A 19,477-nucleotide genomic window follows, 5' to 3' on the forward strand; every position below is an offset into this window, starting at 1 on the left:
GAGGCCAGCTGCCTGCTGGGGCAACTGAGTCCAAAACCCTGCTCTAAAGTCAAGAGGCTTCTGCTGTTCATGATCTCTGGTGTCAGAGCTTTAGGTAAGGGGCAGAGTCATTTCTTCGGCCCCTCTCCTGATTGGACAGGACCCCTAAAAAGCAACGGGGCTTCACCTGAACATGAGGAACTCAAATCGGACTAAAGGAAGAACTTAACTCACCAGGTACCTCAGATATACTGGGCAACAGGGGCTTTTAATCACTGAGACAGGGAGCAGCAGCTCATGGCGAAGCACAGAGCTGCCCTGCCTTGGCCTGGTGGGCGGCTGGCAGCGTGGGCACTGCCTTAGGAGGCCCTCCTGAGGCCGCTGGGCTGGCTGCCCCTCTGCCTAAGGAGGCTTTCCACACAGAGGAAGAGAGAAGGGAAGAGGGGATGAGAGAGGGTGGAAGAGGGGTACAGAGAAGGCAGCTGTCCTCCCCAGCCACTGGGTGTGAGTCCAGGCTGGCACGGACTGGCGCATGTACACGAGCGACTGAACGGAAAGAGTGTAACGCAGCTCTAAAGGTGGATGCGTTTGTGTGGACAGGCCAATGGGCCAGCCGGACAGGGCCCCGTCGGCCTCCCACGGAACCTGGGCAACAAGCTCAGACACATCAGGAGGCCTCACAGATGGACGGTCCAGCCTCCCCCAGCTGCCGAGGGAACCTGTTTGGAAACCTCTCTCAGCAGAGCTGGCCCCACCCACCTCTGAACCGGCAGGCTTCCAGACATTAAAAAAACCAGGCTCCTCGACACCTTCCAAGACCTGTCTTCTTGGCAAGAGCCTAGGGCTAAGGGCAGCCCCTCACCTGCCATTCCTCAGAGTAAACAGGGGTGCTTATTTATGCCCCTTATTTATTAGGGCAGAGGAGAAATCTTGTTGTTGGAGAAATCCGGTGGGGGAGTGTACAGGACAGGCTGTCCAGAGTCTGCTCTGGTTTACGTGATGAGCGGAACATCCCTGGTCTCCCCGTCTGGGGCCTGGAGATAACACCTCCATGAGGCCACGGGGAAGCGACCATCGTGGCATCATCTCCACACTCTCCCCCTCACCCCTCAGCACCTGGTCCTCTCTCCGGCCCTGCCTACCCTCGAAGCCAGGGGGCAGCAGGCTGGCCTGTCGGTAAAGTCCTCCTGCCACTGAGCATTCCGTGCTGGTCTCCTAAGGCTCTGGACATCCTCTGTGAGCTTCAGGGTCCCAACACCCCAACCCACGCTGCTCCTCATCCTCTGGGGACCAGCCACACTGCACAGACGGGGAAGGATGACCAGGGCGAGGTCAGGGGCCGGGCAGGTAGAGCTGGCTGTGAACTCAGCACTCCTGCACTCTTCCTCTCCCAAGACCCTCCAGCTGGAACACCTTGCACAAGCCTTCTGAACGCGGCGACAGCTGGAGAGAGCTTTTGAACAAGGCCGAGAGCGCATCAATGACCAAGCCAAATGTGGGAGAAAGGGAAAACAAGCCTCTGACCCCTGCAAGGGCTAATCCACTCTCTGAAAGTCTGGGAGCAGGTTATCAAGGCAGGACAGAAGAGTTGCTAGATTTTCCTGAGTGTACACCACGTCTTCTAGGAACTGCTGCTCAGTAAAAGACAGACCAGGAAGGGGGGTGAGACTCATCTGCTGAGGAACCAGGAGGTCCAATTCCTCTGCCACTGTACATATAACCAGTGGTCCCTGCTGAAAACTCCAGGGCCCAGATTTCCAGAGCTTAAGGCCACACACAGATGGGGAACCCAGATGTCACCTGCATTCTCTACTTACCTGCCGATGCCCCAGGGCACCAATAATGATGACTTAATTTTTCCACTTTATAGACATAAGACAGAGAGTGGTTACCTTGCTCAGTGTCACACAAATAATAGAAAGCAGAATGGCGAGGTTGAGATGACAATGTTTTTGTTCTGAAAGGGGAATCATTTAAGACACAACCTTGAAGACAACCAAGTAGATCTGGAGGGAACGAATGACAGGCGAACAACATCACTAAGACTGAGCTGCTTCCTGGGACTGTGAACGCTTCTCTGTGCCTCTGCCGCACCCCTGCTCTCCGTGGGGCTCCAGGCCCCCTACTTTCTTAGGGAGGGGCCGGGGTGAGCCTCACAGGACAGCTAAGGAACTTTAGCTGCCTCCCGGGTGTTTCAGTAATTCAACCCCTGATAGGGCCGGCTCTGGTCTGAAAGTCAGCTGCTAAGCTCTAAACAATGGCAAGGGGTGTGGGTAGTGGGGGAGGCTTATGAATTAAAAATAGATGTTAGTAATCACCAGGGAGCTTGCAGAGAGCATGTGGGGCTATGTTTACTAGAGAGAGAAGAATCCCTTCTATTCATGCCCAGAGACCAGGGTGGAACCACCACCAGCTTATCACACCAGCCAACGGCCTCTGGGTTTGGGGGAGTCAGCTGACCATGCAGGTTTACTGATGGCTGGAAGACCCCCTTCCTCAGGACATGGAGGCACCCCCTCTTCTCAGCATCCCCCAGGGCCACGGCCATCCCTGGGGGGACAGCGCCAGATCAGAAAGGATGTATAACTGAAGGGGAAATTGCAACCAAGAGATAAAGCCACCGTCCTTGGGCTGAGGCAACCCGCTCATGATGGCAATTGCACAAAATGGTCCCTGGCGGTTTTAGTGACTTCAGATCTCAGTCTGGTCTTGTGGACATGCTAGAAACATGGGGTCTCGTCTCCTCTCTGCCATGAACTGGCTGGGTGCCCTTAGGCAAGCAGCTTCCTGATTCCTATAGGCCTCAGTCTGCTCGTGTGTAACATGGAGATAACAGTACCTGCTCTGACAACTTCACAGGGATGTTATGAGGAGTAACCAGGGAGTATATGTATGACAAAGCTTCGGAAAGATGAAATTTCTCAATAAGGATATAAAACAGTCATAGGAATAACCATTTTCCCCATTCCCAGCCTGAACCCAGGGACCCTTCCCCCAGTGTGCTCACCCAAGTCTCCTGGCCTGTCTTCCACCAGCAACAAGAACAGAACCCTGCCACTGTCACCTCCTGGATACCGTGGGGGCGGCGTAAAGACCAAACGGGAGCCTGCAGAGAAGCTCCCCAGCTGATGGGCTCCCCACCCCCTCCCCCCTGCATTCCCAGTCAGCAAACATCAACAACCCCTCACCAGCCTCCGAAAGTGCCCACCCCGCACCCGCTCGCACAGCCTCAGGACTACAAGGTTCCCGTTCTCCCTCCTCGCTAAACAGCTCTAGGACCAGAGACCCTGGCTTGACAGGACTGTACAAATTTGACTTTAAAAATGTATCCGCTGACTCAGCAGTGAGAGGCGGGCGTGGCAGCTGTTGCAAACAAAATACTTGCTCACTGAGAATCCCCTGCAGTCCAGTGGTTAGGGCTCGGCACCTTTCACTGCCGTGGCCCGGATTCAATCCCTGGTCGGGGAACTAACACCCCACAAGCCAGGCTATGCGGCCAAAAAAAAAAAAAACTTGCTCATTAAGGGCTGAACAACTGGCTCACCCTGTGGGTCCCTCTGGGTCTCCCTTCCCTCCACAAGGCCACGTTTCCCTTTTAGCCGACACATCCAGATCTCACTCTTGGCACAGACTTCTCTGTAGTTAAAACTAAGCTTGCAGATGGTCCAGTGCCATCGTTTAAAATACTCTCTACATGCTGACAACCCCCAAGTGTCTGCCTCCAGCCTGGGTTTCTTCCCAAGACTCCAGACTCCAACATCTGACTGCTTATTTGGCCTCCCCGTGTGGATGTTCAACAACCAACTCAAACGTAACGTGTCCAAAGACTAGCTCTTATTGCTGCCCCACAGCCCCTCCAGATATCTGGTCCATGTGCTGTCTTCCCCAACTCAGTTAACGGCAATTCCTTCTTTCCAGCTGACAGGCCAAAAACCTGTGAGCCATCGCTGCCCGCTCCCCTTCTGTTGTGCCCCACATCCATCAGGAACCTTTGTAGCTTGATCTCTGAAGCAAATCCAGAATCCAGCCACTTCCCCCACTCTCACCCTGCAGCAAACCACTGCCACCTCACCCCTGGAGGCTTCCAGCAGCTTCTAGCCAGACTCCCTGCTCACGCTGTGGCTCATAGCCTTGTCTCCAAACAGCAGCCCGAGCGGTCTTCTTCAAGGGTGTCACTCATCTGTACAAAACCTAATGACTTCTCATCTCACTAGAGAAAAAAGTCAAAAGCCCTTTTCCTGGCCTACTAGTGATCTGTAGCCCTCCCTGCGCATCTTTTAAAAACTAACAAAAACCAGACTGCCTCAACGAATATTGGCCTCCTTTCTCCTCCCCGGAAGAGCTGACCCTCCACTTCCGCCATCTCCTCAATCTACTAAAACTAGTTACTTGCCACAGTTATCAATGACCCCCACTGCTTGATACTATCTACGTACATTTCCCAATCCAGATCTGACCTGTCACTCCTGCTGCATTTCACTCTGTTGAATACTTACTTCCTCCCTCTTTAAACTCCTTTCTCCTTATACTTCGGCATCATTTCTCTCCAGGTTCACTCCTGCAGACCTGGCTACTCTGTCCCTTATACGTCGTCTCTGTCCTTGGTCTCAGCCCCCTCGACACATGTCCTTCGACCGTCTCATCGCACCCAGGATTTCAAGCTCAGTACTGGCTCCCAGGGTGCTCGCCCCAGCCCAGACCTCTCCCCCAAGGCACTGCCAGGTGGTGCTCTTTAGATGGACAGCTCCCAAAGGCACCTACAACTCAACGTGTCCAAAAGTGAATGCATCACTTGGCTCCCAAAACATGCTCCTTCTGTGTTTCCTCAACTAAAGAATGCCCCATTCCTAAAGCTGCTAAGCCAGGAAACTAGAGTCCTCCTCTACTCTTCCTTCGTCTTCCATGTCCACTTTCTCGCCTATACTATCGATGAGAACTGCCAAAGGTCTTCTGAATTTATCTCTGACTTTCCATCCTCACTGCTGAAGCCTAGACTCCGGCAATAGCTCCAATAACGGTTTATTTGACTCCATTCCTGTCCCCCTTCCTAACCTACTGTCTACACTAAGACCCAAAGGGACCTCCTCCTGCCATTTTCCTGCCTAACACCCTTTGATAACTTCACACTGCCCCAGACTCAACATGGCAAGGCCTTTTGTGACCTAACCTCTACCTACCTGTCAGCCCCCAAAAGTGCTGGACGCTCCAACGACAATGAACCCCGGGTAGTCCCTGGCATCAGCTCGCTTGCCTTTGTACACACTACACCGTTCCTCCCCCCACCCTTCCTCCCAATTCCCTGGCTAAATTATACTCCTTCTTCAAGATTCAGCTCGATGGCTTCCTCTAGAAGGTCTTTTCCAACAAGCTCCCGTATCCTCAACACAGCCTCATCACCCTATCTTGTCCATTCACCAGTCTGTCTCCCCTCTATTCAGTGAGAACAGTACCTCCGGCTTATTCGTTCTTATAGCACATAACAAGTAGGCAAGAAATATCAATACTTATTATATGAATAAAAGAATGAATATAGAGATTCAGAAAGTACCAAACTAGACTTTCTTCTTACCAAACAGCCCTTCATGGATTCCTCCTCTAACTTCTTTGGTTGGTAACAATATTAAAAACCATACTGCGCCAGGCTCCATTCCAAGTATTTGACATATATGAACCCATTTAATCCTAGAGCAATTCTACTATTATTATCCCCATCTCCAACTGGGAAAACTGAAGTACAAAAAAATTAAGTGACTCAGGCAGTAAGTGGCAGAGCCAGGGTTGATGCTAGACTGTGCTCTCAACCACTGCATGTATTACCTCTTGAGAGCATGTTTAAGGAAAACAAACCAAAATTACTATCAGCCTGAGCAAAAGATAATTTTCAAAAACAAATCCCCAAACAAACAAAAATCAGCCTTTTGGGGATCATCTCTTGCTTTTGGCTTGTCCTATCTCTGGCTCCTTCAATGAGACACACAGCTCTGCAGATGGCAGTGTGTCCCCACCCACCAGGCCAGGCCCCAGCTCAGGTCCTCAAGGCCAGAGGCCCCTGCGCAGGCGGCTCCTGCCTCTGAGTAGCCCCGACCCGGAAGGCCCTCCTCTTGCCCCGCCTCACCTTGTCGCTGAGACCCTCGGCCTCCTCGGCCAAGAGGTTGCCACCATCAGCCAGCAGCAGGGACGTGTCAGTGGTGGAAGAAGACCGGGGGCGGCACTGGTGCTGGTGCAGGATGGCGGCCAGGCTGCTGTCCTGGGGGGCCTTGCGCAGCAGGTGGGGGCTGCCACGCTGAGGCTCCAGGGAGCTGCTCTTGGTGCGCCGGCTACTGCCCCCGCTGCCGCCACCCCCACTGCTGCTGTGCAGGCTAGCACCCCGCTTGATGGAGGGCCGGGAGCGGATCTGCTGCAGCACGCGGTTGAAGGCAGTGGGCCTGGCGGGCAGGTCGTGCAGGGACATGGCATAGGAGACGCGGTGCATCTCCGGGGAGCGCTCCTTCTCGTCCGGGGAGTCATGGTCGGACATGCCCTGCTGATGCTGCTGCTGGGAATCCTGAGACGTCGGGTGTTCCCTCTCCCGTGACCGGCGGCGGCCGTGGAACAGGTGCTTGAAGCCGTGGCCAAACATGGAGCCCTCTGAGAGCTGCTGGATTTTCTTAAGGAGGAAAGATGAAGAATCTGGTGAGTGGAAAGCTCTCGAACGCCTAGTCGGTTGCGGGCAGAGGTGAGGGGTCCCTTCCTGGGATATGAGTGTAGCTCCTACAGCCATGTGAATCTGGAAGATCCCCATGAATGTCCTGTCATGCCTTAAAGGTCACCTTGCAGAAAGGTGGCAACCCAGACCAATTCCTCTCATTCACAAAGAAATGTACCTGTATGGCTTCCCACAGGACATTCCAAATCCACACACGGTTCAGGATTACTGGTCATGATATCCTTGTGCCTATAGTCTGGGGCTCAGTGGCACATGCGGGCAGCACTTGGCCCATGAGGCTTATCCCTCTGGACTGATTCTCCCTCCATCCCCTAGTCCCTTTCTCCTTCCAATTAGGTCCTTCCTCCAGATGCTCTTTTGGCCCACCAAGCATCCATTTCCAAAGACGCCTCATTGCAACACTCACTGGGAAAATCAGGGTCATACAATCAGGTTATACAATTGTAGCAGATATTGCGAATGACCTACCAATAACTATTCTCCTTTCTTTCTTACCAAATTGCATGGCCTTATTGTGCCATGCTAAAAATTCTTGCTTCATCAGACCCCCTTGCAGCTACGAGTAGACACGTGACATAGTTTGGGCCAATGAAAAGCAAGGTGAGCGTTTCTGGGGAAACTTTTGCTTACCTAATAAAGGTACTAGCCCTTTTTACTTTTCCCATCTGGAACGTGGAGGCAATGCCTGGAGATGCAGCAGCCGTCTTGCAACTGCAAGTAACTGGCACGACGATGAAGACCTACACACAGATGGTAAAGTCCCCAACAACAGGCCTGGGAACTTGAAGGCCTTATGGAATCACCAACCCAGCTGTGAATGACTATGCTGGGATTCTTGGTTCATGAAATAAACAAGTCTATCTTTATCTGTACAACTCTAGAATAATTTCCTCTTATTTATAGCCAATCTCATTCCTGACATAGCCGTAAAATAAATTTTACTGAAGCTTCTGAGTTGGTGAATACTTCCACATGCCAGGAGGGTGACACATCGCAGTCCAAGGGCCCGAGAAACTCCTGTACTCAAGACCTTCCAAACCTCACCGTATGTGCCTCTTCCTCTGGCTGTTCATCTGTATCCTGTATAATAAACTGGTAAATGTTAAAAAAGTAAATAAACTACCTCAATGGGCATACCTTGTAGTGCGGTCGGTAACGTGACCACTTCTTTAGAAGACAATCAGAATATAGTCTTAGTGTCTTTCCACTCAGACTGGAACAAACCAAAGGGGCTCTGGAGCCCAGTGCTGCACTGGCCCCAGCCTTCCCTCTTAGCTCTGCCGCTGAGATGTTCCACCTGCTCCCCAGGCAGCACTGCTCAGTGAGAGGCGGCCCAACCACCCGGCCAGGGTGAGGCAACGTGTGGGATAACTCCAGACAGCTGCTTCTGTCAGGGGGTCGGCTCATGTGGTGGAGCCGAACCCTCGGCAGAAAGCCTCAGAGCCAACAGGAGGAGGGGTGGGACTCTGAGGACCAGGTGAGAACGCCCACTCTGTAACTCCTGAGAGGGAAGCTCAGAACCCAGCCACATGGGGTTCAATGTCTTCATCTGTAAGGAACAACTCATCACCTCAGGAGGCAGCCTCGGTCATCTACGAAACCTTGCAAAGAATTACAAGTACTGGCTTTTCTTTTTTTTCTAGAAACAAACTTACAGAGCAGAAAACTTGAACCATGCAGACGCCAAGGAGAAAACCATCCTCAGCTCTTCTGAATTAGCTGACCCCACTCTCACTGTTAACTTTACACCTCAGCGTGGTTTGTGCAGACACTACTGTTACGATGTAAGCTGCACTTACATCTGATGTCAGTAACAATGCACACTATTGCGGATCACGTCAAAGTGCAGGATTTTCCGTTTTCACCTCGTTTGAGTAGCCCCACAATCCTCAAAGTAGGTGGGGCCCTTGTACAACCCATTTTACAGGCCAGATAAGTTATATCATCACAGCTCACCGTGAACTAACGGTTTACAGTTTTCAATATGCTCTTTCTCCTGCATTCTCTCACTTGATTTTCCCAGAAACTAATAAAGGCAACAGCAGCAACATTTCCATTTTTAGGTGAGGAAATTAAGGTGACCATTACTCCTTCTCAAGAAGTTAATCCCGGGGCAGCCCCGCAGATGCTAGGTTTCACAGTGCCAGGTCTCCCGACGGGAGCTACCATCTCCTCCGGGCCAGCCTGAGGCAGAGTCTGCTCAGGGTAAAACCACCCCGTCCAAGGCAGGCCGGACTGAGCCGTGCACTCCGCCGGACTCGGAAATGGCCGGATCCTGCCGCCTCTGGACCAGGGACAGGCCAGGACACCCTCCTCCTCGTTGGGCCCAAGCTGATAGCAGACCATCCTGCAGGCACTGTAGATGGGGCCAGCTGGCTCTGGCATTTGCCCAGCAACTTCTGCTAAATGGTCACATTACATACTCCAAATTGTCTTTCTAGCATATTCTATTCCAAGCCTCTTTCTCCTCTCCCCACCACTCCTAGCCTAGCTTCTCCAACACTGAGGCCCCTCTTCCACATCCACTCAGATACAGGGTTCCCTTCAAAAGACGGCACCGGAGTCCCAAGGCATTTCCTCTCCCTGAGCCCCAGGAGAAGGGGGCAGGCGCTGGGGACAGCAGCCACCACTGTCTGCTATACTGCTTTGAATCCTAAAATCCTTGGTCAAATGACTTTTACTATCATACAACAGCATTTTTCAAAGTGCTTTCCAATGTGTGCTGTCACTCTAACCTGACGCTAGCCTAAGCCCAGGAGGCAGGATGTCACAGAGCATCAGTGTCTTCATTTTGCAGATGAAGAAACTGCAGCACAGCACAGTTAAGGGGCTCATCCCAGTCACACGGAAGAATCTCCAACTTCTAGTCTAAGCTACCTTCACTGGCTCACACACTGATTCCGAGACTAAAGCAGATACAGTATTTACATGTGTCCCAGAACAGCATCACAGGCAGGATCAAAACAAAACAAACATGCCTGGGCCATGGGGGGTTCCGCCCCCTGAACTGCAGCGGTGAATCTTCCCGTGCCACATTGTAGGACTGGGGCAAGACCTGTAACCAGTGTGGGTTTTCCTTTCCCACCTTCCCATCTGTTCTGCAGGTAAAGGAAAGCCAGGGTGACCCCAGGACCTTTGCCCCAGCAGCGCTGAGGAGTCTGCTAAAGTCTATGGTAGAGATGAGGGAAAAGAACAAAAAAGAAGACAAAGAATAATGGGGGGAGAGAGATGGCACCAAATGCAGGGGGTTTTCCTCACTTATAAGACATGGGCTGGGCTGTTTCTGCATGTGGGTGTCAGGGAGGAGAGAGTTAAGGAGTTTTGACATAACACGGTGAGTAAGTGTTCAAAAAAAAAAAAAAGAAAGAAAGAAAGAAAAAGAAACCAGCACATACACATAACCAGCCACAAGTTTTGGAAATGAGGAAAACCATGGTGACTAGCTTGAGGGAACTCAGCCACCAACGCGGCAGAAAGCACCACCTGCTCTGACTAACAGGTTCCAGCTACTAAATGTCACTTGCTTCTCCACATTGACTATTGCTTTTCCCCAGCTGCCAGAAACCATTTTGGTGGCCAAATGAAGCCATGTATTTATTAGGAAAAGAGAGCTGAGACGTTTCAGAGCTAGAGATGAGACACAAACAGCTCTCCTGATCCATGAGAACAAGCAAGGGCTGTCCCAGAACTGCCCAGAGGCCAGAAGCAAGGCAGAATGGAGAGCATCCTGAGGCCAGGTGCCTGTACCTGGGCAGGTAAATGACAGAAGCTTGCTGTCTTTCCCTGAACTATCTTAAAGGGCAGAAAGGACGCCATCTCCTTGGAGTGCTAGCATCGTCTCAGGAAGAAAGCGTAGGCTAGATGGTTTCCGAAAGATCCTTCCTGAGAAGGCTGTGGTCTCTGAACAGTTAGGCTTCATCCCCTTTCCTCCCTGGGTGTGGGTCCCCCAAAGGGGAAGTCTGCTCCAAAAGCTGCAAACACAGCTGCATGAGGTCAAAAGTAAAATGCTTCGGGGTGCAGTGGCTTTGGCACCATCTGGTTTAAAATAGCCAGAAGCAGCTTCTAATTCCTCCAAGTCCCTGTATTCTTAACAACTCCCATTAGAGCTGAAAGGATCTTTAAAAGTGACACTAACCTAGAGTTAATTATCCCACCTGGCAGCTGACCGCAGCGCTGACTGCACATCCCCTCCTCCTGCCTGGGTTTGAAACTCCCTCTGCCCCACCACAGGTCCGGCTGGGAGGGTTCAGGGGGTGATTGGGTTACCGTGAGCCTTAGCAAGCCTAGGTCGCCAACGTTCCTCTATTTATAGGGTCTCTATGGAAACAGGGCCAGCATTAGAGAGCTAATCGCTGTAAAAAAACCCACAGAGTCCTACTCTGGAGATACAAAGTGGATTGCAGAAGTCTTCAATTGCCCTTAGGAGGCCTTGGGTGGGGAGCCTGGGGTTGGAGCAGGAGAGGAACTGCCACCCCAGGTTTGGCGCTGATGGCCACAATGATGAAGAGTGAGCGGCTGCAACTGTTTCTCTTAGAAACACAGTGATGAAAGATTTTTGGAAGCATTTTTTTCTTCCCCAGCATCCCAGCTGACATGAAACAAACAGATCTCAACTCAGGGGCAAGTGATTTCCCCATTCTCAATTTTATTTTAATTCCTCATTCCTTTAGGCTCAGAGAATTCTGCCTGAGCCAGTGCAAGTCAGGCAAGGTGACCTCATGCAGCAGATCTTAAGGCAGAATCGGCTCAACTTTTATCAGCATAAAAGATTTTTTTTAATGATTTTTTTTTGATGTGGACCATTTTTTAAATCTTTATTGAATTTGTTACAGTATTGCTTCCGTTTTTTTTTGTTTTTTTTTGCGGTACGCGGGCCTCTCACTGCTGTGGGCTCTCCCGTTGCAGAGCACAGGCTCCGGACGCGCAGGCTCAGCGGCCATGGCTCACTGGCCCAGCCGCTCCGCGGCATGTGGGATCTTCCCGGACCAGGGCACGGACCCGTGTCCCCTGCATCGGCAGGCGGACTCTCAACCACTGCACCACCAGGGAAGCCCTTGCTCCGTTTTATGTTTTGGTTTTTTGGCCGCGAGGCATGTGGGAATCTTAGCTCCCCAACCAGGAATTGAACCCACACCCACCTCACTGGAAGGTGAAGTCTTAACCACTGGACCGCCAGGGAAGTCCTAAAAGATTCTGATTAAAGGTATCTTCGCGGTGTGCCCTCTCTCTGCCTCTTATCCTACACCCCGTTCACTGCCCCCCCGTCCCATACAGCCCTGTCTGACCATGCTGGTCTAAAGTGACCTCACCACCCTGCTCTGAACTCCTGCTCTGAACTCGTCATCTGCACCACACATCTCGCAATTAATCATGTTCTGCCTTGTGACACGGCTCTGTCAAACTGTTATCCAACTTTTCACCTGCTTCTGGATGGAATCCTCCATGAGCAAATGGAGGGCAGGAGCTATAACATCTATTATCTTTGTGCCCCCAATAGTAGGGGGAGAGACCTTAACACAAACATGGCCATTGCTACTTAATTATTTTCTGAGTGGAAACTGTGTGCATCTACAAGACCATCTTAAAAAGGCGATTTAATCCTTAGACAACTATCTTTTCCAAAGATTTAAAATGCTCATTCACACAGTTTTTTGTGTCTAACCCAGATCCCTCCTGCTGCAGTTAAAACCTCGTCTCAGTCTATCATCTTAGTAATTGCCTGGAAAAAGATGAACACAGGGCTTCCCTGGTGGCGCAGTGGTTGAGAGTCCGCCTGCCGATGCAGGGGACACGGGTCCGTGCCCCGGTCCGGGAAGATCCCACATGCCGCGGAGCGGCTGGGCCAGTGAGCCATGGCCGCTGAGCCTGCGCGTCCGGAGCCTGTGCTCCGCAACGGGAGAGGCCACAACAGTGAGAGGCCCGCGTACCGCAAAAAAAAAAAAAAAAAAAAAAAGATGAACACAGACCCAGGAGCCTGAATGTGTTTACTGTCCTCACAAATGGCTTAGGTCAAGGCTTAATGTTCTCACAGCCAGCTTTGTTTTCCAGGTGGACATCATTCAGCCAGCTTGGCTGGAATAAGGAAGCTTTTAGCCATTTGGTTTGAAAAGTCAAATATTGTCTTTCTCACACAATCACAAAACATAACTGCAATCCCTCAACAGTTTTGTTTTAACTTTTCAACATGCAGAGAGGCTTAAGTGTTTGGCTGATAAAGGTGGACCCTGTCTAGTATGGCCTCATTCTAAGAATGCACCCTCCTCATCCATGAGCATTTCAAAGCGAGATGTCTTTCTTAGAGGAGAGATGAAAATAGCCATGAATTTTGAGTTGGCCTCCAAGACCACCACTGAGAAGCCACCTGAGATATTTTTCCCCCAGCTCCTGACACCCACACTTTTTTAAAACTTCAACCCCAAATTCAGGTCCTATCAAATGTTTCAATTCCTGTTGACGGAGAGATTCTTGTTAATGGGATTGGCAGTTAAGACAATTAAACACACGAAAAGCAGCACATTCTGTAAATGCCAAGGCTGCACGACAGTTCCCACTGGAACAAGGGCAGCTGGGAATTCATCTAGAACCCAACATGTGGCAGGAGAACAGACAGCTTCGTTCACCACATGCTTTCCCGTCGGCCACCAATTCCTCCTCCCAAGCCCATATCCAGCGCTGCTCTGAAAATTCCTGATGGCAGAGGGGGTAGGAGAGGGACAACCCCAGGCCTTAGGACCCTCTGCCCGCCTCACATTAGGTCCAGGTGGGACAAAAACAGGCACCCTCTGCATTCTTCACCACCCTCCACTGTCCCTGACTATTTACAGGGCTGGGGAACTGCTGTCCAGTCAAAAAAGGGCACTGACTTCACAAGGGACCTGGCACGTGCCCTTTCACTTCCCCCACTTAGAAAGTGCTCTCCTCTTCTTTGGTAATTAACGTCTCCACCCTTTACAACTTGCTCTAAGTGCACCTCTTCTGAAGAACCCCATATGTTTCTGATTCCATCAGTGATGCTCGAAGCACCCTCAAACTTACATGTGCTTCAACGGATGACTTTCTTGCAAGTGCTTTACCCTGTTTGCCTGGAGGCAGAGGCAGTGCCTGCTGCCAAAGGACTGATTTCCCATTTCCTTGTGCTTAGGTCTACCGCAATCCTACCTCCCCTGATGAAACCTCTCCCAGGGGTCCTGCTCCCACCTGAGGCTGTGGGAATCTTCACACCTGAACATATCACTTCTGAAGGAGAGCTGGGGGCCTCATGATGCAGCAAGACCACATAGAGCCCTGCCCTACCATCAGAACCCTTCCTCAGGGTCCCAGAGCACACACAACCCTCCATCCCGCCCGCATTCCCATGAAGTCGCCTGTCTTCTCCATTGAAAAAGTGGAGAAGCTGAGGCCCATTAATTTTACTAAAACCCTGGGCCTTAAAAATAAATAAATAAAAGAAGATAAAAATAAGCAGAGGCTTCTTGGGAATGTCAATGTTCTCTCTCTTAATTTGGGTGGTAGGTAGACGGGGTGTCTGTTTTGCTGTTGTTATTTAAGGGGTACATATGTTTTCAGACACTTTTATATGGATGTCGTGTTTTACAATTTAAAACATGCCTTCCCCGCTGAAGGCATCAGTATCTGTTAACCCATGAACCCCTTGCCGGCAGGCTCTCTATTGGACCGCTGAACAAACAAGGGGCATCAGGCGCAGGTGACGCATCTGTGAGCAGCACAGGCTGCGAGCCAGCAAGGAGAATCATATAGGATTCAGTTGCGACTTTCCCTCAGCTCTTTGGTTTCTAATCGCTCTTCACTCTGAGCAGACAGGAAGACCAGTGAATGGTGTGGATGAAAGAACCCAAATGAGTCCTGAGTCAAAAGCACTTCAAGGGGCTTCCCTGGTGGTGCAGTAGTTAAGAATCCGCCTGCCAATGCAGGTAACACAGGTTCGAGCCCTGGTCCGGGAAGACCCCACGTGCCGCGGAGCAACTAAGCCCGTGCGCCACAACTACTGAGCCTGCGCTCTAGAGCCCCAGAGCCACAACTACTGAGCCTGTGTGCCACAACTACTGAAGCCCGCGTGACTAGAGCCCGTGCTCTGCAACAAGAGGAGCCACCTCAATGAGAAGCCCGCGCACCGCAACGAAGAGTAGCCCCCGCTCACCACAACTGGAGAAAGCTCGCGTGCAGCAAAAAGACCCAACACAGCCAAAAATAAATACATAAAAATTAAAAATAAAAAGCACTTCGAACCAGGATTGGAATGGTGCAACTCAGAGCACCCCCTTCTTCCAGGAAAAAATATTAGTATGGTTCAGAAATCCCTGGAGAAATTGTTTGCAGGGGCTTTTGTGAGGGGAAAGAGAACCTCAGGGGAAGTCTAGGGGAAGGCCTCCAGCCAGCAAACCCAGAGCCTTCCTTTCAGGAAAGGCTGGGGAGAGATGGAGAGGTCTGCGATTTCCTCCCCTGCCCTCGGGATTCTAAGAGGCATCAGGACAGAGCCAGCTGACTCTCGTGCTGAGCCACTCATCCCAGGCCTCAGCAACATCTACCACATGCTGTATTTTTAACAGGAACGTGTGCTTCGTGTCCCTTTCTGCAGTTTTTCCCTGAGCCCCTCCCACTCCCACTCTCACTGGTACTGCATTTACTTGCCGGAAAATCTTGGTGTACTTTTGGTCAGCCGACACTCTCTGTGGCCAGCAATCTAGCATCTCCTCCCAACTAGCAAGGAACCTGGCAGCAGCAAAGGACTGGATAATGATCACAAATGAATCAAGACATGAACTCAAGTGGTTCAACAGGAATCCAAGCCACAGGGGGCAGGGGATGTGACTCCGAATTGTTGGGCTCCTGTTGCAGGAGCGTCTGCTGAGATCACCCCTGAAGGTCACATCAAATGTGTGGAGTAGCTGAGAAGGCCCCCAAAGTACCTGCATACAGTTACAGTTTTATGAGTGCTCCTTTAAGATTGCTGCTTAATTATTTTTCCTTCTTTTCACTGGTCCTCCCCACCCCATAATCACAGATCCCGGGCCACCATAGGAGAAATCTACAGTGCGGTTCTCCACAACACTGAAGGACCATGGAGGGAGACCACGGGAGTCCCTGAAAGCTCTGGCTGCCACTAGCTAGCGCACATTCAGACCAAAATTCTCTCCTCTCCCTCTGCACAACTTCCTCGGAGGTGCTTCACACAAAGCCTTTTTTTTTCCCCCTTTCTCAAGATGATTTCCTCCACTGCACCTAATCCATCACAATGCCTGGAGCTGCCACAAGAAAACAGAAGTGGGACTTAAGGGACCAAAAGTTCCTATCTCCAAAGTTTAAAATGAAAACAAAAGCAAGCCAGAACTGCTGGTTGCTCCAGGCCAAACACAGGTATGAGACAGGGGGGGTGTTAAAAATCAAACTTACCCCGTTTTGGTACCACCATCAAATCTAAAACAAGTTAGCTTCTACCCAGTGCTAGAGCCGAAGATGGAATTTTTCCATCATTGGAAAACTGTGCCAGCACTGGTAAACGAGTTTGGACACACTTCAATATTCCTGGTCCCTTTCCCCCAGAAAAAAGGCTCAGAAAAGTTGAGTGATGTGCCTGAGATCACAGAGCAAATCAAATTGCGACAGCCCCCAAGTTCATGCCTGGTTCTGAAGTCCCTACGCTGTAAACACGTGATAAAGCAGACAGAGATAAACAGGAAAAGGCCCTGATTGTCTCCCTGTGCTCCCACTGAGCAGGCAGCAGCTAGGTTTTCTCTGGGCTGCCAGCCTGGGTCCACATGGCAGTGGTCACCTCGGTGATACGCTTTCTGGTGGGGGTGGAGGATAACTTGGAAGGACAACATCTTTTCTCACACCTGATCACAATTTTGGTTCGGGGAAAGTCAGCATTTAACATCAAATGTAGAGTTGTTGCTATGTCTGCCCCAACCAGAATGAGAGTGTCACAAAAAAAAAAAAAGAGAGAAAAAGAGAGGGAGTATAAGAGGGTGGAGATGAACGAGCTTCTTTAAGCAGCTTTATCTACAGAGACAAAGACACTGCAGCCCCATACCACAACCAGTCCACCTTCCCTCACGAAGGCAGCTGGGGGAATGAATGGAGCTGGCCGTTTCCAGTGCTGCCTGAGCTGAAGAGTCGGGGAGTTTCCAAGGCTGCTGCTCGTGGACTCAGCATGAGAATCCCACCTGGTCAAGGAATCAGGGTTTGCTGGCCAGACCCATCTGGATCGGCACAGAATGAAGATGAAGTCTGCAGCAGAAGGCTGGCCCCCTCCCCACATCAGCATTAAGAGCAGCTCTTTTCCTTCACCATCTCAGTTAAAACAGGAACCACACCTCCTGACCACACAGGGTGGGCTCAGAAGTGGCAGGTGTGCCAGGTACCAAGGACTTCCTGCGCACAGCCTACCCAGTGGAGCTCATCTTAGACATAAGGCTAGCCCCAAAACTCTGGAAAGGACAGCAGCAAAACCAGAGGTCACATTCCAATAACTACCACAAATTTTTAAAGTACATACATGGAGGTAGCAGTTACGTTCTCACCCCTCCCCAAGAAACACAGACAGGTAACACACAGGTAAGAGCACACTCACCTGCGCTCTAAACTTCCTGACTCTGTGCCGCTCAGGCCAAACGAGGAATGTCATTGGTTTATTCTGGTGAGCTCCTTAGTGGCTGCTGCCATAGGATACAGGCTTTATTTAACATAACGGACGGAGTCCTTTTGCTCCCCTACCTAAGACCTTGCACCCTCTCTGGAGAAAATGACCCCAGGCATCAATCTCCGATGCATCTAAGTTCCTTCCTTGGGCTGACATCTCTCTCACCACTGTGGTGAGCTGGCTTGAGAAGCCTGAGCCTGCAGTCCCTGTGGCAGCTCCAGCAAAGGTGCATTATTTATCACAGCTGCTGTTTTAATTAATATAGAGACATCCAATACAGCTCAATAATTGTCTCGGCAACCTCAGGCTGGAAAATAAAGGACTCCCAGCTGCATGCAATCTCCTCTTTCGGATCCTGGTTCTAAATGCCGGCTCTGCGTGTGTGCAACTTGAACCGAGGCCCCAAGCCAGCCTAAGCACTAAGCGGCCACCTGTCAGTTCTCCACGCTGGGGTTGGTTTAGCAAGCGGGCAGGGATCTCCAAGCACTAGCTTAACCTCTGGCTCCACCTAACGGCAAGAAACCCACACTCCCCTTTCACAGATGGACAAACTGAGCTTCACTCCAGGAAGGTCCCCAAAGGAGGAAACTAATTCAGCAAAGGAAACTAACGGTCTTTTGCTTGGGCTCCCACGCTGTCATTGTCTTCCCCTGCCATTTTACAGGAGGGAAAGTGATGTCAACTTTTTAGTTAGCATCTTGGATTTCTCCAGCCCTTTGTCTGCGAATAGCACTTCACACACATTATTCAAACAATCTCGGATGCGTAAGTCACTAGAACGTCTGCTGAATAATGAGGAACAAACACAGAGGCCCGAAATAAGCTGAAAGAAAGAGGCACAAATGGTACCTGACGTCCAGCACAGGGTCTGGCCCAACATCTGCTCATTCTCTCTGACCTTTGTCTGGCTTCCCCATCACTTTTATCCTGTTAAAGCACTTCTGCGTGGGGCGGGGAAAGCTAAGTCGCCGGCTGGACTCGTAAGGGGAGGGTCTGCGCTCACCTTTAAATCGGGAGGCTTGCTTCGGGGACCCGGGTTGGGCGCCGTGGCAGCGCCCGCATCCAAAGTTGGCCCGCCAGCGGAGTTAGCACCCGTGGCCTCCCCAGGCCGGAGGTCCGCGCCCGGCAGGTGGCAAGCTGCATCTTCCAGCCCAGCTCCATCCTCCTCACCCTGTTGTTGCTGCAGCTCGTCCGATTTGCACCTCTTCATGGTGTATGTGGGTCGGCAAGGGGAATCTGTCCTTCCAGCGCGCCTTCTTGGGGGAGACCGCACCCCCTCTTACACTCAGAAACGAGGCTCGGGGTCTAAATGATTAACGAGGAGGGGAGTCGGCGGATCACAATTTCTTGAATTAAAAAAATAAACCTTTTTAAAGGAGGGTGAGAGAGGGGAGAGGAGGGGAGCCTTGGTTACAGCTTGGAATAGTTCATTACGACCTGGGGAGCGGAGACAGATCACAATCGAGGCTGGGCAGCAGGAGTCCTTGGGCAGTCATTGGAGCGGGAGGAGATAGCCCCCAGCCCCCAAACTTTCTGCTTCAGGGCAAGGGCCGGGCGGAGGGGAGCTGGGCGGCACAGCGCATCCCTCCCGGCGGGCCGGGCTGCTGGGCGCGGCAGGCATGGCGCGGCCGGCCGGGCAGGTCCTCGTCGGCAGCCCTCGGCGCCGACTGCGGCCCCCAGCCCTGCCGCGAGCCCCCGCCCCACACTGGCCGGCAGCGCAGCCCGCAGCTCGCCGCGCCCCGCCCCTCCCCCGCGCGCGCGCTCTAGACCCACTCCCCGCCCTCCGCGCCGCCTGCTGCAAAGCCTCGACCGCCGCCAGAGCCAGCGGCAAGCGCGCAACCTACCCCGCCCAGTGCCTCGGCCCGGGAGGGGGAAGGCGAGGCAAGGAGGGAGTGACAACGGCAACGGGCCAATGGGAAGCCCGGAGGGCTGAGGGGGGCGTCGCGCGGCCACGTTTTTAGGGTTGGTTGCATCGTGCAATCCCCCAGGAGAGGTCTGGAGGGCAATGCTGCTGTGTTTTAGCATTGCAGAGAGCGGGCTGCGGAGTAGAGACTAGGGGCGGCTGGCCAATGGAACGCGGTTTTAGCAGATGCGTGAGGATCTGCTAAAACTCACTCAGATGCGTGAGTCTT

General features: G+C 51.8%; 1 protein-coding gene across 1 annotated transcript in view; it reads right to left on the reverse strand.

Annotated features, from left to right (window-relative positions):
* Positions 1–19,026, reverse strand: part of TMCC2 (transmembrane and coiled-coil domain family 2) — a 35,937-nt gene extending 16,911 nt beyond the window's left edge. The window contains exons 1-2 of the mRNA XM_059996051.2: positions 18,349–19,026; positions 6,095–6,625 (exon numbers count right to left, since the gene is read on the reverse strand). Coding sequence (XP_059852034.1) covers positions 6,095–6,625; positions 18,349–18,555 — 738 coding nt within the window. The 5' untranslated portion in view covers positions 18,556–19,026. The remainder of the gene's footprint in view (positions 1–6,094; positions 6,626–18,348) is intronic.
* Positions 19,027–19,477: the final 451 nt, after the last annotated feature.

This window comes from Delphinus delphis, chromosome 1 (assembly GCF_949987515.2).
Source record: "Delphinus delphis chromosome 1, mDelDel1.2, whole genome shotgun sequence".
NCBI lineage: Eukaryota > Metazoa > Chordata > Mammalia > Artiodactyla > Delphinidae > Delphinus > Delphinus delphis.